The sequence below is a fragment of the Aythya fuligula genome, chromosome 15, assembly GCF_009819795.1.
Source record: "Aythya fuligula isolate bAytFul2 chromosome 15, bAytFul2.pri, whole genome shotgun sequence".
Lineage (NCBI taxonomy): Eukaryota > Metazoa > Chordata > Aves > Anseriformes > Anatidae > Aythya > Aythya fuligula.
In genome coordinates, this window is record NC_045573.1 from 13109672 (window position 1) to 13134730 (window position 25059).

Here is a 25059-nt window from a genome sequence, read left to right on the forward strand (position 1 = left end):
GGCTGGGCACAGGGATGGTCCCAGCCTCCGAACAAACCACAGAGCGACCGGCAGCACTTGGCAAATCCCCCCAACATATTAAAAATTAAAAATAAATAGGGAAATCCTGATCTGCTCCTTGGTGCAGGTAGGTTCTTCTCCAGGCCTATTTTGCGCCCCACGGCCCAGCACCTCTCCCAGGAGGAGGAGGAGGAAAAAGAAGAGGAGGAGGAAGGACACAGCCAGTGTGATCCAGGCTCAGCCAGGGGCGCAGGCAGTGGTGGTGTCCCCACCTGCAGAGACCCCACGCAGCTCATCACGAGGCACCGCAGCCCAGCACCCGCAAACCCTGCACCCCCGGGATCTGGGGAGCATCCACCTGCCCCATCCTCACCCCCGAGCAGCCCGGCCACCCCCCAGCACTTGCCTTGTGCTGTCAGCGCCAACACCCAGCCCGGGTGGGCGACCCCAGAGCCGTGCAGGGGCTCCTGGTGTGCCAGGAGGGTGAGCGGAGGCTCCGGGCTCTGCCCCAGCGAGCGGCCCCGCAGCCGAGTGACGTGATGCGAGCGGGGGATCGGGATCAATAGGTCACGGCGTGCACTGATGTGCCCCCAGAAAGAAAATCAGCGGAGGATTTGGGGCTGGTGGGGAAGCTACGAGCATGTATTCAGCCCTTTAATCCCACATGGGCACAAAATCCCGGGATAAAAGAGCCAGAGCCTTTCCTAATTGCTGGCTGCTGTGCACCCGTGAGTGGGTGAGCAAAACCTCTTAGGTGGCCGTGGGGCAGCCACCCCACTGCCCTCCTGCCCGCTGCGTGGGCACAGCCCTCGGGGAGGGTGCAAAGACCCAGGGCACCCACGGCCCCACTCAGCGCCCTAAGAACAGCAGCACCCAGTGGTGCTGGGGGTGTTGAGTCCCAGCCTCCATCCCCAGCCCCTCACTGGGAGGGAGGCAGGGGCTGCATCGATGGGAAGGTGGCCAGGGGGCGAGGGAGGGGATCGTGCCCCTCTGCCCCTCTCTCCGAGCCCCCCCGCAGCCTGCCCCCAGCACAGGGCATGGGCGGAGGCCACGAGGATGCTCAGAGGCCGGAGAACCCCCCAGGAGGAGAGGCTGGGAGCTGGGGGTGCCCTGCCAGCGGCTTTCGGGGGGGGCTACGGGGAGGCCGGGGAGGCTCCCCGGGGGAGGGGACCGCGGTGACAGGGCGAGGGGCCACGACGGGGAGCCCCCGCCCGGCCCCGCCCCGGGCCAGCCCCGGCCGTGCCCCTCGCCCGCCGCCCCGGGAGGGCAGGAGGCAGCCTCCAGCCTCCTTCCAGCCTCCCTCCAGCCTCTCTCCAGCCTCCCTCCAGCCCCAGCCTCCGCCCCGCCTCCCGCCGCCGTCCCGGCTCAGAGCCTCCCGGCGGCAGCGGGCCGAGAGCTGGCGGAGCGCGGCGGCGGCGCCGGCCGGGGACGCGATGCACTCGCTCTTCAGGAAGCGCAACAAAGGGAAGTACAGCCCCTCGGTGCAGAAAAAGAGGTGAGCGACCCCCTGCCCCCCTCCCCTGCCCCGCCGCCCGCCTGCCGGTGCCGAGCTGCCGGCCCCGGGGGGTGCTGAGAGCCCCGCTTGGGGTCGCGGCCACCGGGGCGCCGAGGTTGGTCCCCGCCGCGGGGCGGTGGCTGCTGCCCTCCCCTTGCCATCAGCTCTTTGGGCTGGCGTGGGGACGAGGATCGGGTGTGCCGGGCATAGAAAGGAGCAGGGCTGGACGTGCCCGTCGGAAGGACGCAGTTAAAATAATAAAAGGGAGCTTCTCCTCCCCGCGAGGACGCACGGCCGCGATCCACCGCGCGCTGGGGCAGAGGGGACTCTGCCCAAAGAGCTTCTTGGGATCGATTTGGTGTTGGGATCGATTTGGTGTTGGGATCGATTTGGTGTTGGGATCGATTCGGAAGATGTCAGGTTCGGTTCAGAGCAGCAGCCTCCCTGTTCCTCCCTGCACCAAGGAGGGGTCCCCAGAGGGGACGGTGCTGCCCTGGCCTGGGAGCCCAGGGGACCAAATGGGTCCCCTCTCTGGGGCCAGGCTGGCTCAGGGGTTGCCAGGTACCCCGTCCCAGGAGGAGAGGGGCGGCCCCGAGCCCCCGATCCCACCACCGGAGGAAGGTGCGAACGCCCCGCTGCGTCTGCGGAGGGCTTGGCAGGGAGAAGCACCGTGCCTGGGCCCACGGCTTGGGACCCCGAGCAGCGTCGTGGTGTCGGGAGGGGATGGACGTGGGCACCTGCCCCACCATCCCCACCCCTGGGCTGGTGCCTGTGCCCTGGGGTCCCCGGCTGCCAGCTGGGGTCGGTGCCCGCAGCCGGGTGCGGTGGAGGTTGGGGCTCGGGAGGCCGCCCGCCCTGGAGGCTGTGGGGCAGAACGAAACCTCGTGTTTCGGGCTGGGTTGTGCCAGCTGGGGAAGCAGCACGGTGCTGGGGCTGGGCCCCCCTCCCTCCCTGCAGCCGGTCCGTGCTTCCCGAGTGTCCACGCACAGCCGGGGGGAGGGCTGCGCCCATTATCCCCAATTTGTTAATTCCTGCGTTGGAGTTTACAAACACCTGGGAGTCCGGGGAACACTCCCCGCTGTGGGGAAACATCCCCGCCATGGGGAAGCCGGCGTGGGACCGGTTGAACCACTTGCAGGAGAAGGCAGTGGGAGAGGAGCAGCTCCCGCCGCCCCGGCCCGTGCTCCAGGCGCTGCCAGGCTCCCCGCCAGCGCCCGCCCGTGCTGCTGGAAGAGCCGAGCAGGGCTGCCAGCAGCAGCCGAACGCCAGGCTGTGGAAACGGGAACAGGCATTTCAACACCGTGCGCGCCGTCCTGCCTCGTCCTGTGCTCGGAGAGGGGCTGTGGGGTGGGCGAGAGCTGAGCTCCAGGGCAGGGGACGAGCCCCGAAGCACCGCGGGGATAGCACGGCGCTGACCGAGGGCTGGTTTGGGGAGCACCTCCTGCAGCGGGTTGCACCCCGGCCAGGAGCTGCTGTCCCCGTCCCTGTGGCTTCCCCAGAAGTGGCATTAAACCCTGCAGAGCCATGGAGAGCCAAAGATGATTTGGGATGCTCAGGGTGAGCTGGGCTCCCTGGTGTGCCCGGCCTTGGCAGCACCCATTGCTCCCAGAGCACGTCCCCAGCACCCAGCACCCTTCCCTCCCCCACCGTTTGCAGTCGATGCTCCTCAGCCCTCATTTTCCGTGGTTCTGTCTTCCCGATGCACAAGTGGACAGGACCAGGGCCCAAGTCCCTACACAGAAACATCCCCATCCCCTCTCCATCCCTCCAAAAAGAGACAGGAGGCAAGGGCACCATCCCCAGGAGCCTTGTGAGAGACCCAGCTGCCGGGGCTGGATGTGCCAGGAGGGGCAGGGCTGGGGGTGCAGCATGTAAGTGACTTTTATAGCTAGATAAAAAAGCATTTTGCTGGGTGAGCGGTGCTTGGAGGAGCCGAGTGCTGACCAAGTGGTGGTGCCAGTGGGGTTGTCCCACGCCCCTAGGAAGGCAGGATACAGACGGATGGGGGAGCCCCCCCAGTCACCCTCCCTGGTACCCTTCCCATGCTCTGAAACCAGGAGGTGGGCTCCTCTCTTCCGTGGAGAGCTCGGGAAGCGTAAAACACGGGGCGGCTGCGGGATCCCAGGAGACCCAGCGCCCTCCTGCCCGGCCCGGCCCTACCTCGGGGCTGGTGCTGGAGGCTCGGCGGAGGCCCTGGCTGCGGGGCTGACACCGATTTCTGGAGGCTGTTTTGCAGGGCTGGAGTCAGCAGTAATGAATAGACAACCGGTGAGTCAGGGAGCTGCTCTGTATTTATAGCGCAGCGAGCCTCGCCATCGCCTGGCCTATTTTTGCTTTAATTTCCATGCACATTACAATAATATATCGCCATTAATTCAGGGGAAGATAAACATAAGAGCAACAAGCTGGGCTCAGCCTGGCAGCCCTGCTGTCCAGCTCCGCCCTGACGTGTGCGCTGCTCCCAGCTCTGTACCAGATTCCGATCTCGCCCAAACCAGCGTTACGCTAGCTGAAGCCCGGCCCCTTTGTCCTCTGCTCCACCACAACCCTGTGCCAACGCAGCCCTGAGCGGCCCAGGGGCATTAAGGAGGGGACACCGCACACGGGGGGCTGCCAGGGGCAGCTGCAGCCTGCGGAGGAGGCTGGGAGGGTTTCCCAGCACAGCCCCCAAGCTGTCAGAACAAACGGGAGCTCTCCCGGGGACCACGTTCATCCAGCGCAGTTGAAACTCCACGAAATGTCCATATGAACACCCTTAATTAGGGGTGTGGGTGAGCTCCCCTCCTCGTGTGAATAAGGAAGGAATCAGAGAAGCCAAAGGGGCCACCAGGCCGGCTGTCACCCTGCCCACGTCCAGGCACCCGCGCCGCGGGGAGGTTTGCTCCAAGCAGCTCCAAGCAAAGGCACAGCCTGGTAGGGGGAGAGGGAAAAAAAAAAACAAACAGGGAAAAACAGGGGTCACATCACTGCTAGGGAAGGAGGTGCAAATTTCGGCACAATCAGAGACCTGAGCGGGTGCACGGGCTTTTGCTCGAGCACCTCGGTCGGGGTTTGGCAGGCAGACCTTGAGCACCCTAAAGGAACCGGGTGTTGGTGAGTCGAGCTGCAGCCCTGAAAAGCAAATGCAGACGGTGTTTCATGGTGGGCTGCGAGGCTCGGGAACGTGCTGACAAGGCAAGAGGCTGAATGTGTTGGTAGGGGGTAGTGGGTAGTGACGGTCCAGGCCAGAATTTGTCTTGGAAACCAGTGCCCCTCAGTGCAGCCGCCCCGGGAGGAGTTTTCAGCAGCCAAGTTTCTGCCTCCTCAAAGCAATCACCGTATCGCTCTGAAAAGCTGGGGACAGGGGGTCCCTTGCTCCGTGGGATGCTCACACACCCCAGAGGAGTCTTTGGGCTCTTTCCACTGGCACTGCAGGGGAACACCGAGCACCTCCAGGCAGCTCTCAGTGAAGCTGGAAGCCTCCCAAGCCTGGTGAGCCACAGCAGAAACATCTCCTCTCCCTGAAGAGCAAGAGAACGGCTCCAACGCTTGCCCTGATACAAGTTTCATCAACAGATGCTCGAGTGTGGAGCAGCTGCCTCCTCCCTGCTCCCCAGCTGTGAGAAACCCGGAGCAAACCCTCCCCTCACCCTGGAATCATCCCCGCTCCTTCACCCCGGCCAGGCCATCCCGCGGCCTCTCTGAAACAGCAACAGGGCTTTTGTCAAACGCAGCTTTTCATGAATGCTATCATTTTTTCCTTTGTGACCAGAAAAGTCCTTGGAAATGTTAAAGTTCTTCAGAAATGGCAAAGCCAGTTTTTCCAGGGATTTTTTTTTTTTCTTTCTCCTTTTTCAGGACAAAGCCCTCACTGTTTGGGCCTTGCCTCACCTTTTTCTCTGCAGACTCCTTGCCATGCCCAGGTCCCGGGCACCTGGGCCAGGTCCCCTGGGAGGTTTCTATCACCTTTCCCCCTCCCAAAGCCCCAGCAGGTGCCAGCCCTGCCAGGCTCTCGCATGAACTGGAGACAGCAAACCTCTCCTGCTGCCTGCACCGGGTAAGGCGATGCCTGGAGAGCAGGGTGATGCCCACATCGCACCAGAGCGTGCTCCTGCTCGCTGCAAGCAAGCGCTGTGGAGCCTCTCTGCGTTTCCTCTTCCCTGCCCAAGCACTGCACCTGTACTTCAGCAGCAAGCTCTGGATTATTGGGCAAACCGTCTGCCCTGGCACAGGAAAATGGGGCACATCTCACCCCAGTGCATCAGCCCCATGCCAGCTGTCCCAGTGGGGCCGTGAGGATGCTCCCGGCAGAGCCGGTGCCCAGCTGAAGGCTGACGGCTGGGTCCCGATGCAGGAGATGGGCTGTGCTGATGCGGAGCCCTCTGAGCTCTGCGGTCACCAGATCCCCAGCAGCAGCTTGGAAAGCCTCGGCTGATGTGCAGCATTGCCACGGATCCCAAGCCAGCCCTTGCTTAATGTTATGTCCTTCATACAATCTGGAAGCTTCTTCAGCACAATCAAAACCAGAGCTAGAAAAGCTCTGAGCCTCTTCAGTCGGTTGGGATGGCTTTTGCAGCCACACTATCAATCCACTCAAACCCCAAAGATTCATCCCCGGGCTCTCTCAAAGACACAGGGACTGCATCAGCCTCTGTGCAGCCAGGCTGCCCGCACAGGGCGAGCCGGGACCCGGCAGCAGAAGCCAACGCTCGCCCTGGCAAGCAGTGGTGACAGACACAAGCCACCACCCCGCTCAGCACCATTCTGGTGATGCAGCTTCTATAAAAAGAAATATCAGCACAAACCCTGCCTGCGCCAGAGCTTCTCGGGGAAGCGCAAGCTTCCGTGGATCTGTCAAACAGCACCAGCCTGCAGGGGCGCGGCTTCAGGTGGGGAGGAACAAGCCTGGGGCTTTTTTTTTTTTTTTCCTATTGAAAAAGGCAGGATGTGTGGCAGGCACCTGTTCCAAAACTCAGCACCAGTGCTGGGAGGAATTTGGACAGACCCGGCTGGCCAAGCTCTTCTTCCCCAGCGCCACATCGGAAGGGCTGTGAGCACCGGAGTATCCTCACCACAACCATGTGTGGCCCCTGAGGACCCTGTACTGTTCCCAAGGGCACATGTCCAGGGATGCCACCACAAAGTCCTCCCCAGGGACCAGCTGCTCACACTGTGCTGGGGTGGCCGAGCCCCCAGGAGGGACCAGGGGCTGCTGCAGGAGCCCCCACGCAGCCGGGACGCTGCGACCCTGCCTGGACCCCGTCCCCCTGCCCTCCGGGGAGCAGCTTGTGCAGGAGCCACAGGGCTCCTGTAACGGCAATTAGCATTTCCAAGCGCCGTATAAAGATTAATTCCGCCACCATGTAATGAGGTCATTAAGGCTCATTATCCCCACTCGATAAATGATTGGGATCGGAGCGAGCCAAGGCTTCAGCGATGGCTTCGGTCCACAAGGCAAAGCAGGCACAGCCAGGCTGCAGCCAGCTGTGGGCTCCGCCAGTGCTTGGGGGCACAAAACCCAGTGCTGGTGCTGTGGGTGATGGCTGGCCCAGCCCCACGGGGCGATGCCAGCAGCTCTGCGGGGGAGATGCTGCGGTGCTCCAGCCCCAAGTGCCGCTGCTCTGCCGGTGGGGCGCGGAGCCAGCCGGGACCTCGCAGCTTCTTGGCACGCAGCGATAATGCAGCCCAAGTGACAGAGGAGATGAAATGTTTAAAATAACCACGGCAATGAAAACACAGTGGCACGGGCCGTTCCGTGCATTAGCAGGAGCATTTGCTCCAGCTCAGCCGTCCCTGCCGGGCACAGTTGGCTGGCCCCACGCAGTCCCTCGCTGATGTGAAGCAGAGCAGGCGGCCGGCTCTGCACCTTGCCAGGGAGAGGCTGGCACCCCCCTCACCCTGCGCACGCAGAGGAGGGAAGGAGAAACCCTGCCTAGCAGGAGGTGAAGTGCCCAAGCTCAGATGCAGCCTGCGCTGCCCCGTCCCCTTTTATTTGGTGTAAATTCCGTGCACCTCTTTGCAGAGCAGATGTCTCCAGAGGGAGGCAGGGCTGCTGCAGGCAGAGCGCTCCGTACGAGTGCTGGGGAGGGCAAATGTTGTGTGGAGGGGCTGGGGGTGCTGGGGCAAAGCGACTGGGGACGGTGTGTAGCTGAGCCCTGCGCTGCGAGCGGCCCTTCTGCTCCTCGTGCCAAGGGAGGGTCGGGCTTGGCAGCGGCATCGCTCCCATTGCCGCCGCGCTGGGAAGGCCCCGGCCACCGCCCCCCTCCTGGCAGAGCGGCGTTTCGGAGTGTTTTGGAAAGTGTTGGAAAGGCAGCAGTGAGTCACGCGCAGCTGCAGCGCCGGGCGGGCTCGGCTGGCCCCCGGCCATGTGGCAGGGCCGCGGCGTGCCAAGAGCAGCCCCCCACGGGGCGACGAGCTCCTCTCCCTCTCCTCTTCCTCCCCAGCATCTCCAGCAAAGAGCTGACCGAGCTCATAGAGCGCCTGCAGAAAAATGCTGACCAGGTGGAGAAAAACATCGTGGAGACCGACTCCCGCATGCAGAATGTGAGTACAAGCCGCGGCCCCACGCCCACAGGCTCCTCCAAGCACGCAGACCCCCTTAGGGGTGGCAGAAGGGACCCAAAATTTCCTCCTGCCCCCCAGCCACCCCGCCCAGCGCTGCAGCCCAGCAGCATGGGTGGGGGACACCGTGCCTGGCACCCACCCCACAGCGGGCTGGATGCTGCCGCTGTCCCCTTTGCGATCGTTTCTCCCCCCTCTCCGCCTGCCCAGGACTTGCACAAGATCAAGGCCTGCCAGCAAGCTCAGTACAAGGAGCTCACGGCTCAGAAGCTCACCGAGTCGGACAAGCTGCTCTACGTGCTGGATGGGGACGCGGCCATCGCCAGGCACATGAAGCACCCCCAAGGGGACATGATCACAGAAGAGTGAGTACTGGGGGGGGGCACAGCCCTCTCCGGGGACTCAGAGAGACAGCAGCCCCCACGCACACCCTGCAGCCGTCCCCGGGCACCTATCGAGCTGGGACCACTGCTCTCCAGCTGTGGATAAAGTGCTGGGCAAAGCACATTGGGGCGACATCTGCCCCCTGCCCCGAGCTGGAGGCGTTGCTGAGAGCCTTGGCAGGGGACAGGCATGCGGAGCCTTTGCCCTTTTGCTCCCCAGCTCGTTGCTCAACGCCTGCCCAGCCGAGTTACTCGGCCAAGGTCCCCAGGGTGCTGCCTCTGCCGGGGCTGGCAGGGGATGACCTCCAGCTAATGGCAGGCCCGGTCCATGCCCACGGGCTGCATCCTACCTCGTCCTTCCCTTCCCGCAGCATCCGGCAGCTGAAGGAACGAGTGGCGAACTTACGCGTGAAGCACGACCAGATCTACAACTTCTCCCTGCAGCACATTGAGCCCCAGGTCAACTGGTCCACGGTGATCGAGGAGAAACAGGTACTGAGGGAGGCATCAGTGCCCCTGCCTGGAGTCTTCTGTCCCAGCGTGTGCCTGTTGGCTCCCATCCTGCTACCACACTGCTGGTTTCCCAGTAACTGCCCGGCGGTCACGGGAAGGCTGCTGCCAGGGCCCCCCTTGCCTTCTCCTCCAGATGCTGGAGGCTCGGCCTCTTCCCTGGCTTGCCACCCCCGAGCCTCCACCTGCTTTGGTCCGTGGTGCACGGTGGTTTGCAGCAGCGCTGCTGCATCACCTCCACCTCTCAAAACCCCAAATCCAGCTTGTGGTGCTGGGATGGGGGAGCACAGCCCATGCCAGCCTCTGCGTCCCTCAGCACAAGCCAGCAGAGCCTGTCCGAGCCCAGCGCCGCTCCTGTCCAACCTCTGGTGGCCAAGAGGAGCCAGGTTGTGGCCACCATGCCCCATTGTCCCATCCTTAATTTCCCCCCCCCTTGTGTGCTGCAGGACGCGCTATGTGGCAAGGGCTTCGGGACTGACCTGCCGCTGGTCAACAGCCAGGTAGAAGAGCACAACATCTTCCACAACGAGGTCATGGCCATCGGCCCGCACGTCACCAAGGAAGGCACCAAGGTCAGCTCGGCCACGCCGTGTCGGGGTGGGGGGGGACAGGCAGCTGGGTGGGTGCCCAGCCCTGCTCCTGACCTCGGAGCTGAGCATCCTGCACCGGCCCTAGCTTAACGAGGAGGCAAAGGCCATAAAATCCCCATCCCCATCCCTCACCCACCCTGCCTCAACCACCCTCCTGACTGTCGCCTTTCTCCTCCTGTTACCAGGAATACGTGAGCGACCTGCAAACCAAGTACCAGAAACTGCTGGTAGGAGACCCCTGGGATGGGGGGCTGGGGAGGGGACGAGCCCCTCGCAGCCGCGCTGTGGGGTGGGGAACGGAGCGCGGGGCTCAGTTCTCCCCTTACCCTCCCAGGCCAGCTCGCAGCAGCGGCAGCAGGACCTGAACGCGCTGCAGGACTACATGCAGCGCTGCACCAACAAGCTCTACTGGCTGGATCAGCAGGCGAAGGACCGCACGCACTACGACTGGAGCGACCACAACCTGGACTACCCAAGCCGGCGCCGCCAGTACGAGGTGGGTGCACGCTCACCCCTTCTGCCTCGGTTTCCCCACTCCGTCAGGGAGCACTTCGAGACCTCCAGGGGACAGAGCAGTAACGCCGGTCCTTGCCTCCGACCAGAAATAAAGCAGAGAGGGAACCTGGCAGTGTAACCACTGTAGGGCCTACTTACTTATTTTCCCTTTCACTGAATAACATTTAGTTTCTTCTCCAAGTCTTCTCTGCCTTTACGAGAGAGGTGATGTTTATTAACATCACTCCTGGGGGAAAATATTGCAAATTAAATTCTATCCCCGATCTGTGTTCTGTTAGCTAAGGTGTTTACTCACAGCACCTATTTGTCTATTCAAAAATGCCAGTGCGTGTGCGTGCCTGAATTTTGCACATGTAAATAATTACATATTTGAGTAATTCTGTGACATAGGACATACATTACACACCTGTGGTGGGTGATAGGGGAATGTTTTATGAGTTCTTACACAGAAGAGTGGGTGTCTCTTGCACATCGTGCCACTGCCAGAAGAAATCACGTTGTGACAAACACTTCCTGGTCTCCCAGAGCAGGTTGTTCTCCAGGCAAACAAGTTGTCAGACACGAGCCATAATCAAAACTTAAAATGGGTGGAAGGAACCAGTAATTTCAGCACTGAGTTGTCACGATGCTCTCCTTTAGCTCAGTGTTAGCTTGGCAAAAATCTCACCTTCAGCGACATCTGCAAGGAAAGGAAAAATGAAAGCTGCAGTAGGGGAACACCGTGCTTTTGGTCTTGTTCGGGCCCTCACAGCCAGGACTAACCCAGGGTCCCCTCAGAATCATTAGATCATTAAGGTTGGAAAAGCCCTCCAAGATGGTCCAACCATCCCCCTACCACCGTCACCCACTAGACCATGTCCCTAAACCCCACATCCAACCTTCTGCTGGTGTGGGCATCAACCAGCACCCCGCCTGTCTCCTTCCAGAACTTCATCCATCGGAAGCTGGAGGAGAAGGAGGAGGCCATCAACAAGCTGCACGCGGACGGGGACCAGCTGCTGGCCCAGAACCACCCCGGGAAGAACGCCATCGAGGTGAGCGCTGGGGCTGCGTGGGACCTCGTGCCAAGGCCAGGGTGCCCAGCGGGAAATACCTGCACGTGTGGCGTGGTCTGGGGGAGTGGGGAGAAACCCCAGTAGCTCTTCCCACCCTCCCCATTCCTCTGGCAATTGTCCTGGGCCAGCCTCAAGGGACAAATTGCGTTGTCACATTCCACCTCCGATGGCAAGGTGGACATCAGGCTGTGGGACCTGCTGCCTCCTTCCCCACAGTCCCATCACAGCACCCCAGCTTTGGGCTAGCTTTATGGCATTGCTGCCCCAGCTCTGAGCCAGGAGCCTCTGGGGGGGGCTTGCAGCCCCTCGGGGTCTGGTTGCTTGGGGCGGGTGCTGCTGCTTTTGGCCTGTCACACGAAGCACTGAGGCCGCGCGGTGTTACAGGCGCACATCGAGGCAGTCCATGCCGACTGGAAGGAGTACCTCAACTTCCTGATCTGCGAGGAGAGCCACCTGAAGTTCATGGAGGACTTCCACAAGGTACCAGAGCCTGGGGGCCACGAGGCGCTGCTGGGCCAGAGAGATGCCAGTGCAGTACTTGCTTGGCCACAGCTCCTCATAGGATCATTAAGGTGGGAAAAGCCCTCCAAGATCATCCGGTCCAACCACCCCCCTACCATCATCACCCACCAAACCATGTCCCTAATCACCACGTCCAGGCTTTCCTTAACACCCCCAGGGACGGTGATTCCACAACCTCCCTGGGCAACCCGCAAACCACCTCCCCACCCTTTCTGAGAAGAAATTTCCTCCAATTTCCAACTTTTGCCACCTCGCCGCCCCCCGGGAGCGGAAGGGCTCTGTGTGGGACCTGCACCTGCAGCGCTGCCTGCGGGGAGCGCGCGCGAGGGCCGGGTGCTGCAGACAGATGGCTGCCCGATAAACCGCATCTGGCAGCCGGGGAGGCTCCGCGGGGAGCAGGTCGGGCCGGATTCCTCTCCCACAGCCTGGGCGGGTTGAGGACGTGACGAGGCTCCTGCCAAGGTGGAAGCGGGGTGCCCAGCCCAGGCACTGCCTCTCGTGGGCGCCCGCTCAGCCCCCGCTGGGAGAAGCCCCCCGTTCTGCGCTGGCACTGGGGACAGCACCACCCTGTCCACCTGGAACCCAAATGGAAGGCGGGGAGGGCAGGGAAAGCTGCACTGAACAATGCAAAAAGCAGGCTGCCCCATTATTTTTGCCTGCAGCAGTCTTTCCCTAGCTCCCCTGTCGCAGACAGCAACTCCTCGTCCTTCTCCATGCCCTTGTGAGGCTTTTGCTGCCCACACCGCCTGGCTGGGGCGTTCCTGCTGCGGGCACCTCTAGGCTGTGCCTCTGCTCCAGCAGGGGAGGGATTTTCTGGGGATTTCACCAGGGATTTCACCTTTCAACAGTTTCAGAAAGATGCCAAGGATGCCCAGGATCTCTTGAAGAAGGTGGATACAGACCTGGACCAAAAATACAGCCCCGAGTTCAAGGACAGATACCAGCTCGAGTCGCTGCTCAGGGAGCTGGATGTGAGTACTGCTGGAGGCAGGACCAGGGGGTGCCAGAGCATCACCATGGCACCCATGGGTGCTGGCCCTGCCGGGGTGGGCACCCAGCCCTTGCTGCTGCCTCCCTGTGTCCAGCTCTTCCCCCTCCTTGAGCTCGAGATTGCCTCTCCCACAGCAATGTAATTGCTCACTGGGCTGGTTTTTATTTGTTCTCTCACTGAGCCGGTGCTCGTTAAGGGCGGGAGCATAATTAGACCCGCTGCTGGAGGAGCTGGTGGGATGAACTGTGGGGTCACCTACTGGGACCTGTCTGTGCTGCAGCACATCCTGGGGTGCCAGGAACTCCCCCCTTTCTTCCCACCCCCCCAGCCCAGCAGCCGCTGCAGGACACCCCCCTGCACAACCAGCCACAGAGCAACCCCTGCAGAGTCTTTCCAAGGGGCTAATTAGAGCTAATTGCTGGGGATGGAGCTATCCATAGACTACACAAGCAGGAGATGCCTGTGGCTGGTGCCACAGCACAGTGACCACACAAACACAGCCCCCGTCCTCAGCCTGGCCCTAAATGCAGCGGGGGGTCATGCTTGGCAAAGGACCACAGCAGCCATGGTATGAACTCTTCCCCAGCTGGGAGGGTGCAAAAGCTCATCCCTCTCCCTCCTTCCCACATCTCTTTGATTGTTCCTCCATGCCAGGACCAGGAGAAGGCCTTGGACAAGTACGATGCCGTGGTGCGGTCGCTGCAGGAGCGCAGCCAGCACGTCCTGCCCCTGCGGCACCGCCGGCAGCCGCCGCCGCAGCCTGTCCCCGTGGAGGCTCTGTGCGAGTACGAGGGCGAGCAGGTACCAGCCCGCCGGGGGCTTCTCGGGGGTGCCAGGGCCAGAGGTGACACCCGGTGAAGGAACGGGCTCTGCAGGGACAAGGCGAGCAGGTTGTGCAGCTGGGGAGGAGCGGGATGGGGCGGGGGGAATGCAGAGACACGGTGCCTGTCACACCCCCTCCCTGGTATTGCGACAGCTCGGCCCCATCACATTCCCACACCGGGATGGTGACAACATCCAGGCGTGTTTCTGACCAAATTCACTCCCAGCACCATCCCTCTGGTGCAGTCAGGGCACATCCATGTCCCCAGCACCCAAGGGTGCTGTCCCTGCATGTCCCGGCCCTGCTGTGAGCAGAGGCATAGCTCAGAGCCGGGCACTGCAGGGAGGGAGCAGCAGGGCAGGAGGTCTCTGCACGGGGCAGATGCTGGGTGGTGCCGCGCGTGGAGTGGGGTGGGAGGCACATCCTGACCTGTGGCCACTGCCCGTTCCTGTCCCCTAGGGCCAGATAACCCGCGGAGCCCACTACACCCTGCAGAAGAACAGCGGGGACGTCTGGGAGGTGACAGACAGCACTGGAGACGCCATCAGCGCCCCGGGCGTCTGCTTCATGATCCCCCCTCCGGACCCGGAGGTGGTAGCGCTGGCAGACCAGTACGTGCAGCTCAGCCAGGACAGATCCTTCTGCTGCCACCACAGCCTCTGCCCTCCCCATCCCTCCATCCACATTCCCCTCCTCGGGGGGGGGCATCCCTTTGGAAAGTGTTCACAGGATCAAGGGGTGCAGGCAGGCACCTCGGCTGCCCCCCTGCCACCAGCCATCAGACTGCAGGGCGCCCCTGGTTGGGTTTCACCCCCCACCTCCGCAGCCAGGACGGGTGCTGGGGGGCGAGGGGCCGGCTCTGACCCCAGCCCCGTGCTGTCCCGTTTTGCAGAATCGCTGACAGCTTCGTGAGCATGAAGGAGAAGACTGCCAACTGCAAGAACATCCTGCAGCAGCGCTACGAGGGGCTGAAGGCCGACAGCATCGGAGGTGGGGCTCTGCCTGGGCAGCCTTTAGCTCATCCCTCCCCAGGCACTAGAAGGGGGGGGCTCTGCCTTGTCCCCTCAACCACCAACCCCGCGATGCTGTGACACTCATCTGCCCAGGAGATGAGGGTGGAGCACAGCACGCACACACACTGCTCCAAACCCCAGGATTAGAGCAACATCAAGGTTGGAAAAGACCTTCAAGATCAAGTCCAACCATGAGCCTGACCTCCTGAGTCTGATGCATAAACCCTATCCCTTAGTGCCACCTCCACTCATCCCAAATACCTGCAGGGAGGGGGACCCCACAGGAACAGGACAGCCCCGTCCAGTGCTCCCTTGGGCTCTTACTGGTGGCTGGTTCACGCCCATGGCTGAAATGTTGGGCTGCTGCTTGGTTGTGGTGAGAGGACATCACCAACAGCTTCCCCCCCTGTTCAGGGTCCCCAGGCAGCTAGGACACGTGTGGGGCTGGAGCAGCCAAGTTGTGGTCACAGCGGGCAAGAAGCCGAGGAGGACATGGGTTTTGTCCTGCGTGGTGGGACTGAGCTGGCTCTAACCTGCTCCCTTCTCCTCACCCAGACGCTGCATCAGTTCAGGGCCGCCAGCTCCTGGCAGGGCTGGAGAAAGTACACAGCGACCTGGACAAGCTGGAGAAAGCAATCACGGCCAACCTCCGCCCGCCCCTGGAACAGAGTCGGGCTGTGCAGGACAGCACCGAGCGCTCCAAGGACCTGAAGGTATGAAGCAGGGGGGTGGTGCTGCACGGGGACCCTGCTCCCAATGCCAAGGTCACCCCCAGGGGGCTCCGTGGTGGTCTTCAGGGTGCTGTAGGTGCTCCTGGAGCATGAGGGCATGGAGCAGTGCCACCACCACCAGCAGCTAAAGAAGAAACACAGCCCAAACACTTAAGCTCCAGGGCACTGCTTCTCCCTGTGCACAGCTCAGCACCTGCCCCACTAGGCTCCAGTGCTGTAACGTCCTGCTGCCTTCCTCTCCTCCTGACCCCTAATTAGGCCAGGCTCCCTGCCACAAACCTCCCTTGTTTTAGGAGGAAATTTGGTTCCTGGTTACATCACCGGCCAAGGGCTGTGTCAAAAGCCAAGTGCCACCACAAGTGAAAGCAAATTGCTCCAACTGCCTGCAGCGCTCGGCTGTCCAGGCGAGAAGTCGTCCTTCAGGGCACAGAGCCCAGGGGTCCAGATGAGCCCAGCACATTTCCAGCAGAGCTGGAGCTGCTGTGAACCAGCCCCCCCAGCCAGAGCCACCTTGTGCCAGCACTTCCTAAGTGTTAGCGAGCTTGCCCCAACAGAGCTGGATACAAACTCGGATAGAGAATATCCTCATGCTCTCCACGGGCTGAAGGGCACCGGCCACCAAATGCAGACCTCAGCCCTGCCCTCCCTTCTTGCATCACACGGCTGCAGGTCAGCCGGTTTCTGCTGTAGCCACCAGGTCCTGGTTCAGTTGCTACAAAGGTTGTGTTTTTCTCCTGCAGAACATTACCAATGAGGTCCGTCGCATTGAACCAGAGAAAATGAGGAAGATCCAGGAGTGCGAGGTGTTCATTGAATCTGTGCCGAACACTGGCAGCGCCACCTTGGTGAAGAACAAGGTGGAGAACACCACCAAGAAGTACGAGCGCGTGGTCCAGCTGCTCAGCGCCGCCCAGGAGAAGTAAGTCACGGCCTGAGCCTGGTATGCTGCGGGAAACTGGTGCAGGTGTGCTTGAACACCTTTGCTCTCGTGTCCATGCAGAGTTGAGGTGGCCACGCACCTCGAGAAGAGCCTCCAGCAGGGCCGAGACCTGCTGTCCACGTATGAGAACAAGCTGGTGACAGATGACACTGTGCCAGAGGATTTGCGCGTGATAGATCGCAAGAAAGAAGAGCTGCTGGTGAGTGCCATCTCCAGCCAGTTTTCTACCCTATTGCTGTGCTCCCCACACAGAAACACCTTCAGAGAGCTGTGGGAGTTGCTGCTCAAGTCACAAACGTGAGGCAGCAGGTGAAGGGACAGGCTGCCCCAGCTGGGACCTCACCTGACTGCAGCGATGCCCACAGCCGAGCAGAGGCAGCTTCTCCTCGGGTTTCCTGCCAGGTGTAGCTCAGCGGGTGCTCTCATGGGAGGAGAGGAACCTATGCAAAGACCTTAAACACAAACCGTTCCCATCCCCAAAGCAGAAAGCAAATGCTGGTTGAGTATTTCTGATTTAACTAATGGGCAAGCAGAGAAGCAAAAGATATGGTGGTCTGGGGAAAGCAATGCAGGGGCCTGGTACAGAAAAGGGCTGGACCTGTCAGCGTGCTGGGAACAGTTATCTTGGAAAGGAAAACCTGTTGATCTGGCAATCCTTCTGCTAGAAAGGCCAAGAACTGGGCCACAATTTCACATCCTTCTTCAGCTTTTTCATCAAGGCCTCATGTTTAGACTGGCATGCAAGGGCTTTCACAGCTCCTTCCGGAGCTGCTGCACCCACAGGCACGGGGTAACCCAGGGGACTTGCAGGAGGAGCACCCAACGTTTCACACACAGTATGCTTGCTTCTAAAGATTAACAGAGAAGGGAGAGCTCACTTTTCTCCCCAGCTGGTTTACCAGGCAGCTCTGCTTACAGTTCAGCTCTAACTTGCTTTTCTCCAGAACTTGCAGCACTGCTGCAGCTCAGCCAGTCCTTAGCATCATCTGCAGCTCCAGCACAACAGCTTGAGTCGAGGGGGAGCAGTGATGAAAGTCTGGCACTTGTGCAGCTCCAGAGAATTTCTCTCTCCTGCTTTTTCCACAGGCCATGGGCTCCGAGCTCCAATCCAAAAGGTTCCTGCTCAATGAAGCAGAGCAGAACTTGCTAAGGACAAAGACGTGCTCCAACACCCTGGCCAGCAAGTTCCAAGAGCACTGCCCTGACATCGAGCGGCAGGAAGCAGAGCTCTACAAACTCAACCAGCGCTTCAACAACCTCAGCAAACAAATTGACCACAGGTAAGACTCCATGACAGCATCTAGCTAGAACTGGACCAGCCTGGAGAGCTGGGATATCTACAGTAGAGCAGCATCTGGAAGAGGCATAGCACAGTCTAGGAACAAGCAGTTGCAGAAGTGCTTCCAGGGAGGACTAAGGAGGAAGCAATAAAGGCTCTTGGCATGCACTGGGTAGGTGTGGGCAGCCTCTAGGAGGAAGTGCTCTTGCAACAGAGATGGGGACTTTGGCAAGAGCAACTGCATTGGCCACTGTGTGGATGCAGTAAGAGTGCCTGAGCTGTCATCACCCACATCTGCCTCTGCCCGGATCATGTCACATCTTGTACCTTCTTATCTCACTAAAGGCTTACACCCAGTATTCAGCATCCTCCTCGTTCTCCCTGCGGTCGCCCCGTGACTCCTTTCTCCTTTGATTTCTGCTTCCTTTTATACCAACCATGTGGCACCAATTCCTGCAGAAGAGTGGGGTGGAGAACAACTGGCTCAAACCTGTGTCTTCAGGGAATGGGGGAAGGGGAAGCGGGACCTGTTTGCAGAAGACAACAGATGTACACTAGCACTGACATTCAGCTGATTTCCCCTACAGAACGCAGACCCTACAGAAAGCCAGGAGTGCCTATTCCAACTACCGCACCAACTATGACAAGATCAACCAGTTCCTTTGCAACATACCTAACTACGAGCCGCAGGAGACGGACAACATCCAGCAAGTGGAAGTGAAGCTGAAGAACCAAGTGGTAATTCTTCACAAGAGCCCTGGGCTACATGGGGGAGAGGAAAAGGAACACAAAAAGATAATTAATAGATTTAGACAGCTTCTGCACATAAAATGGAGAAGTGTACAGACCTGCTGGCTTTACCTATTTTTACATTGTAAGGTCCCATTCTCCTGTCTGTGACTTGTTTGTATGTAGCAAGGCAGCTCTAGGAGGTTGCAATTCTCAGTGTTGTAATTCCAAAGTTAACCCTCACAAAGGCTTAACAAAGCTTTTGGGCTTGGCATTCCCTCTGACATGCATCTCCACACATCCTAGGCGCTCCTCGGTGACATCGCAAGCAAGGAACAGGAGGTGCAGAAGGTCTCCACCACAGCTCAGCAATACCAGCAGGCAGTGAAGGTAAGAACTGCAATTCTGCCAGTGGGAGAATTCTTCACGTCCTACAGAGAGCTGCCTAAAGAAGGCCTATGAAGCCTAGTGCCCTTGCCCAGACAGCTGAGGAGCCAAACCCAGGTGATGTGTGCTCTAACACTGAGACAGCCTGGCCGTAAGCCAGGGTTTGCTGCCTGTGAAAGGAGGGTTTCCACTCCACGCCCACTATCGGTGTGGTACCTGGCAAGTCTGGGCACACAGCTCCGGTCACTGGGCTGCAGGACAGGCAACACCCGCCTCACACCCTGCCAGGACGTTCTGCCAAAGCGCTCCAGGTCCCCCTGCCCTCAGCAACTCGCCCAAACCCTGGGCCAAGGGAGGACGTCCTGAAAGTCAGGGTCCAGGTGGGATCCACTCATGAAGGGGACCCGATAATCTCACCTTTCTCTTGGGAACCTCTTCCCGCAGGACTACGAGCTGGAAGCGGAGAAGCTACGGTCCATCCTCGACCTAGAGAGTGGCCGGAACGGGTACACAAGCAAGAAGCCCAGGCTCCAGTCTCCAGCCGCAAAAGTAAAAGAGGAGGTAACTAAGCAGTAGCCTACAGAGAGCTAAAGCAGATGACAGCTTTATAGGACCAACAGGGATTTTTCAAAAAATTGTTTTACAGTCAGCAGCCTTGGCCCCATAGGGGACTGCGGGGGAGGGCAGAAGACCAGGGGAGGAAGGAATTTTTCATTGTTCTGAGGCCATTGATTTCTGGGGATGGGGTGGCTGGAATGATGGAGGGAAAACACCAGATTTAGCACTTCTTTCTGAAAGGAAGCACTTCCTTTTCCACAAGCCAAAATCCTGAAAACATTTCTCCACTCAAGACTTTCAACCAGGGAGTGAGATGTTGCTGCCACAGACAGCATCCTAGAAATAAATACTTATGGAGAGGGCAGGCCACAAGCCACGTATTTACGCTGGATCTGTTTGTGTAAAACCCATCTCAAACTCATCCTGCCTATCGAGGCAAGCAGCCAGAAGTGTCCACCTGGTTCTTCCTTGGTTGGATCTCTTTTTGCAAGTCTCAAGTAGGAAATATTCAGTCTAAGGAGGTGAGATTACTGTAAGTGTGCACACGTGAACAAAAATCACCCATACTCCCCCAAAGCTGGTAGGAAGGGTTTAGAAAAGCACCCAGCGTTACTGCTGTAGGGCCTGGCCATTGTTTCTGTTCAGCAAGTCTTGACCAAACACCTCTGGCTCCAGCTTGGCTGAATGCATCTTTTTTCTCGTAGGAAGCTGTTCTGGCAGCCAAGTTCACCGAAGTAAATGCTGTGAATAAACAGAGGCTGCAGAACCTGGAATTCGCTCAGAACCTCCTGCGGCAGGTAACTGAGGGCCAGCCAGCACGTGCTGCACGTGGGGAGGCTCCAGAGGGTCAGCGTGCTGTGGCTACTGGCTTGGGTCTCTGCTTGCAGCTGGTAGATGGATACGACACAGCTCCAACAGGCTGTGGCAGCGTGATCCTGAAAGAATATTTGTGTACACGATATACACGTGTTTTTGCTATTACAAGTTGAACTGGAAACAAATGTAGCTGGATTTCCTGCCCCAAAAGCCCATCAGCCAGCAGACTCAATCAGTTTGCCAGGAATTGGGCACACGACCTCTCTGCATTTTCCAGTCCCCACAGCAGTATATTCCCCTCATCCTCAGAAGCTCCATGTCATTTTTAACACTTTCTTTTTGCCCAGGCCAGAATTTGTGTCCCTCATGGCTCAAAGCTTTGCTCTGTCAGCAACTGGCATCACTGAGAGCAATTTTCAGGCTGGAAATCCAGAGAGCAGCTCAGGAGAAGCCTGTTTGCCAATGTGCTCTGTTCAGTGTTGGCAGCAGGCAGCCTCCATTAGCCCAGATTAACATCCTCCTGTGGTTTTGTTACAGGAGGCACAGAAGATAAGCACCGAGTATGATCATTTGGTAATATTAACTACACGCTTTTTTCCCCCCCAACAACAGCAACCAGATGTTCAAGTAACGCAAGAATTTGTCCAGACCAAGAAGTCTGGAAGGCCCATGGAAGAAGTCTGGAAGTTGAAGAAAGAGCTGGAGGATGAGACGCAGCGTCGGCAACAGCTGGAAGCCGAGATCAAAGCCATTCAGAACAACATTGTCCACCTGCAAAACCAGAAGCCCCAAGAAACGGTAGTTAAGAAGGAACTGGTGAAGAAAGTGCCTGACCCCCAGCTGGAGGAGAGCTTCCACAAGCTGCAGCAAAACCTAGCGGAAGAGCAGCGAAAGAACCAGGTGCTCCAGGATGAGCTGGAGGCCCTTAAAATCAGGCTGCGTGTTCTGGAGCACGAGAAGAGAGAAGGAGGGCAGGAGTACATAGTGAAAGAGGTGTTGCGCATTGAACAAGACAAGGCTCAAGCTGATGAAATCCTGAGGCTCAAAGAAGAATTGGAAGAGCTCAGGAGGCAGGAAGGAACCAGAGAGAATGAGGTCAATATGCTACGCCAACAAATCGCTGTGCTGTCCAGCGAGAAGAACAAAGAGCAGGAGAAAGTAACGGAGAAAGAGGTGCTGAAGCTGCAGAACGATCCCCAGCTGGAGATGGAGTTCCGGATGTTGCAAGAGAACAAGCAGAGGGAGAGTGCCCTTAGGCAGAAGCATGAGGAAGAGCTCAGCTTCCTCCAGGAGAAGCTCAAACGCCTTGAGAAAGAACGGGCCATCGCTGAGGGCAAAATTACTGTCAAGGAGGTGCTGAAGGTGGAGAAAGACCTGACCATTGAGAGAGAGGTGAACGAGCTCCGGCGCCAGTACGAAGATGAGAAATCCAAGGGTCGTTCCAACGAGCGGGAAAAGGCTGAGCTGCTCAGGAAGATCCAGCTGCTGGAGGAAGAGAACGCCAAGGTGGTTGTACAGGAGAAGGTGCGTGAGATTGTGCGCCCAGACCCTAAGGCTGAAAATGAAGTTGCCAACCTCCGTTTGGAGCTGGTAGAGCAGGAGAGGAGGTACCGGGGTGGTGACGAGCAACTAAAGAGCTGCCAGAATGAATTGGCTGCTCTGAGGAACAGAGGGCCACTGGTAGAAGTCAAAGAAGTCATTAAGGAGGTCATTAAGTACAAGAACGATCCAGAAACTGAAAAGGAGCTACAGCGACTCCGCGAGGAAATCATAGAGAGGACAGGAGCAATTGAGAGAGCTGACCTTGAGATCTACCAGCTGAAACAAGAGATCCAAGCTTTGAAAGATACCAAACCCCAAGTGCACACAAAGGAAGTTGTTCAAGAAATTCTGCAGTTCCGCGAAGACCCCAAGACTAGAGAGGAGGTCGAGTCCCTGAGAGTGCAGCTAGCAGAGGAACAGATGAAGCACATTGACCTGGAAAGGGAGCGGCTACTCCAAGAAGAGAAGGTAAGGCAGAAGGAGGAAGAGCTTTCCCAGGTGAAGGAGAAAGTGGTCCAGCAGGAGGTAGTGAAGTACGAGCAAGATCCTGCCCTGAAAGCTGAAGTCAACTCCTTCTCGCAGAGTATTGAGAGTGAGCTGAAGCAAATTGATTCCCTCCGTGAAGAGCTCCGCAAGCTGCAGAGGAGGAGGTCTGAGCTAGAGCGTCAGCTGGAAGAACTCGAGAAAGAGAGACAGGCCCGCAGAGAGGCAGAACTGGAAGTGCAGAGGCTGAAAATTAGGTTGAATGAGTTAGAAGAACAGGAGAGAGAAACAACAGAACGAGTAACTGTGAAACAGAAAGTGATCCTTCAGCAAGATCCCCAGCAAGAGAAGGAGCACTCCCTCCTCAAGCTGGAGCTAGAAGAAGAAAAGCACCGGAGACAAGTCTTGCAAACTGAACTGGAAGCCCTAAGAAAGAAGCTTCTTTCTTTGGAGAAGATGGAGGTCAAAGAGAAAGTGGTCTTTTCAGAGAGCGTCCAAGTGGACAAAGGAGACACGGAGTATGAGATTCAAAAGCTGAAGAGCAACCTGGAGGAGGAGAGCAGGCGTAAGAGGGAGCTAGATGCAGATATCAATAGGCTTGAAACCAGGCTGTCCGAGGTGGAATTCAACAACTCTAAGTCGTCAAAGGAGCTAGACTTATTAAGAGAGGAAAACCACAAACTACACCTTGAAAAACAGAATCTGCTGATGGAAACAAGGAGACTGCAGTCAGAGATTGAACTCACGGCAACAGAAGCTCGGGATTTGAGAAACATGACCCACATGGACAGTGGAATAAACCTGGACTCAAGATTCCAAGCTCTGGAAAGAGAGTTAGATGAGCTGAAGCAGTTATCCAGAGAAAAAGATGCAGAGATCGAGCAACTCCAGAATCGCCTCAAGACGGTGGCTATCAAGAGGGAACAGAGAGAGAACCACCTGAGGCGCTCCATTGTGGTTATTGATCCCGACACAGGCAAGGAAATGTCTCCAGAGGAAGCTCACGTGCTTGGCCTCATTGAATGGAGCCTGTTTGTCAAGCTGAAGAGCCAGGAATGTGACTGGGAAGAGATCTCAATAAAGGGTCCCAATGGGGAATCCTCCGTGATCCTCGACAGGAAATCTGGTAGGGAGTTTTCAATTGAGGATGCCTTGAAGAGTGGAAGGCTGACCATGGCTCAGTACAACTGTTACCTCAACAAGCAGATGTCGATCCAGGAGTTGGCAGTCTTGGTGTCCGGAAGCAATTACACAGCGCTCCCTCCACTCTAGAAAGTTTTCTTAAAAGCAGCGAGTCAGAGCCGCGCCTCTTGTTAGACTACCAGATCACTGCAAATCCTTGCCCTCCTCTGCGTCTTCCGAAATGCTAGAGCCTCTGTCCCAGCCATGCTATGAAGCCACACTGCTTGCTGTCATATGCTGTGGAAAAGCACCGCCAGTAGTGGGAAACACATTTGGCAAGACTACAGCCAAACCTTCTCCCCCTCTTCAGCCCTACCTAATCACTCAGCCTCATGAAAGACAAGAAGTGAAGTACCTGAAGTCCAAAGACTCAGCAGAACCTGCAGTTTCTTCAACATATAGTCACGTAGTCACATAAAGAGCTGTGTACAGCAGACATAAGAGAGACTAAAGGTCAAGATGACTCCGAGATGACCAGCAGGAGCTGGTTGTGTCAGCTACATGTTGGTAAGCCAGGCAGTTTCATTGTGGACATCTAAGTGATGGGATCATCCCCGGAGAAAACCGGCTCTGTAAACACAAGGCGCACCGTACATCTCAATTCCTTATCACCTCAACACCACCTTTTTGTTCACCTAAGTGCCGATGCTGGTGGGGAAGAGCGAAGCAAAGCACAGTAATTTGATGGCGTCAGCCCTAGATCCAGGAGGAGTATTCATATACCAAGGAGTTCACCAAGAAGTACGTGAAGAGCCGGCAGCGTTGCCGAACACAAGATGCTGGTGTAAGTGTAAAGCATGCAACTGTAACCAAACGCAGAGTGCCTTCGAAACACAGTTGGCTTACCTCATGGCAAAAAGCCATTTGTGCTGGTATTTTACTGAATAGAGGTACATGCAGCTACACGTTTCATTTACTTGTGTAAGGGAATGGGAAATAGAGGGGAATTCTATTTATAGTACGAAATAAAGATGCAGTGGTTCCAATCAGAAGTTTGTTTTCCTTTATTATGGCAGTCTCTTGATCTTTGGCTTTGCAGGAAGATGTCATTTCAGAGTCAGAATTAAAAAAAATAAAAATAAGACTGTCCATTTCAGATGTTGACTCTTTCCCAAGAGGGAAATTGCTGAGCCAGCATTAGCTGGGACTAATTAGCAGCATGAGATGGTAGCAAACTGCACCAGCAAATGGGACTGCTGCTACAGGAAGAGGGAATTATTCAGGGACAGGACCAGAGGCTTCCATGTCTGGAGCACACTTGTTTCCTTTTTCTGAAGTTCTGCTTTACCAGGGAACATCTGCCCTCCCTTCTCTCCCTACAAAATTCTAGGCATGCAGATGATTTAAAAAAAAAAAAAAAAAAAAAAAAGCCAGGATCTTTTCACATTATACCACCAACTCGTCCAGTGAAAGCTCTGGCAGATCTGTGGTCCTTTTTAACCATGCTCACGTCCAGCTCTGCCCAAGTCTCAGCCTGTAGTCCTCATGCAATGCGCTTGCTTGCGGTAAGTCCCCCCAGAGCTCAGTACCTGAGCCCCAGCAAACTCTGCCATCAACAAAAGCAGCAGCAAGCACATTCACTGCGGACCCATCTTGGCTGTGGGGATTAACACAATTATTTTACCTCTGTGAATGAAAGGACCATGCAGGATCACATTGTTGCTCCAGCAGATGTCAACTTCAAAGCCACCAAATGAGAGGGCCCAGTTCTACCACCACAGTGGCTACAAACGGAGCTGTAGTTTGCTTACAAAAAGATGTTAGCTAAAAAGGTAATTAATTCATTAGGCACTCGAAACAGATGATCAGGAGATGATCACCCAAGCTAAGACACAAATTCTTGAAAACAAAATCATGAAACCAGAGGGAAGGAGATGGAAAAAAGAGCATTTTGGAAACTTTGAAACAATTTATTCAGTTGCTCTGTACAAGATTAACAGTTTTCATACCACCCCCACCATCTTCAGCAAGACA

At 57.5% G+C, this 25059-nt stretch overlaps 1 protein-coding gene across 1 annotated transcript; it reads left to right on the top strand.

The window, feature by feature from the left end:
- The first annotated feature begins 1433 nt into the window (after positions 1–1433).
- On the top strand, positions 1434–24058 carry PPL (periplakin). Its single transcript, XM_032197928.1, has 22 exons — positions 1434–1495; positions 7918–8017; positions 8246–8400; positions 8790–8910; positions 9375–9500; positions 9704–9745; positions 9853–10014; positions 10961–11068; positions 11474–11569; positions 12460–12582; positions 13257–13403; positions 13885–14036; positions 14318–14415; positions 14994–15151; positions 15910–16088; positions 16170–16308; positions 17196–17389; positions 17976–18126; positions 18424–18507; positions 18949–19065; positions 19767–19859; positions 20491–24058. Exons 1-22 carry the CDS (start codon positions 1434–1436, stop codon positions 23173–23175), a joined length of 5292 nt encoding a protein of 1763 aa, XP_032053819.1. The 3' UTR covers positions 23176–24058.
- Positions 24059–25059: the final 1001 nt, after the last annotated feature.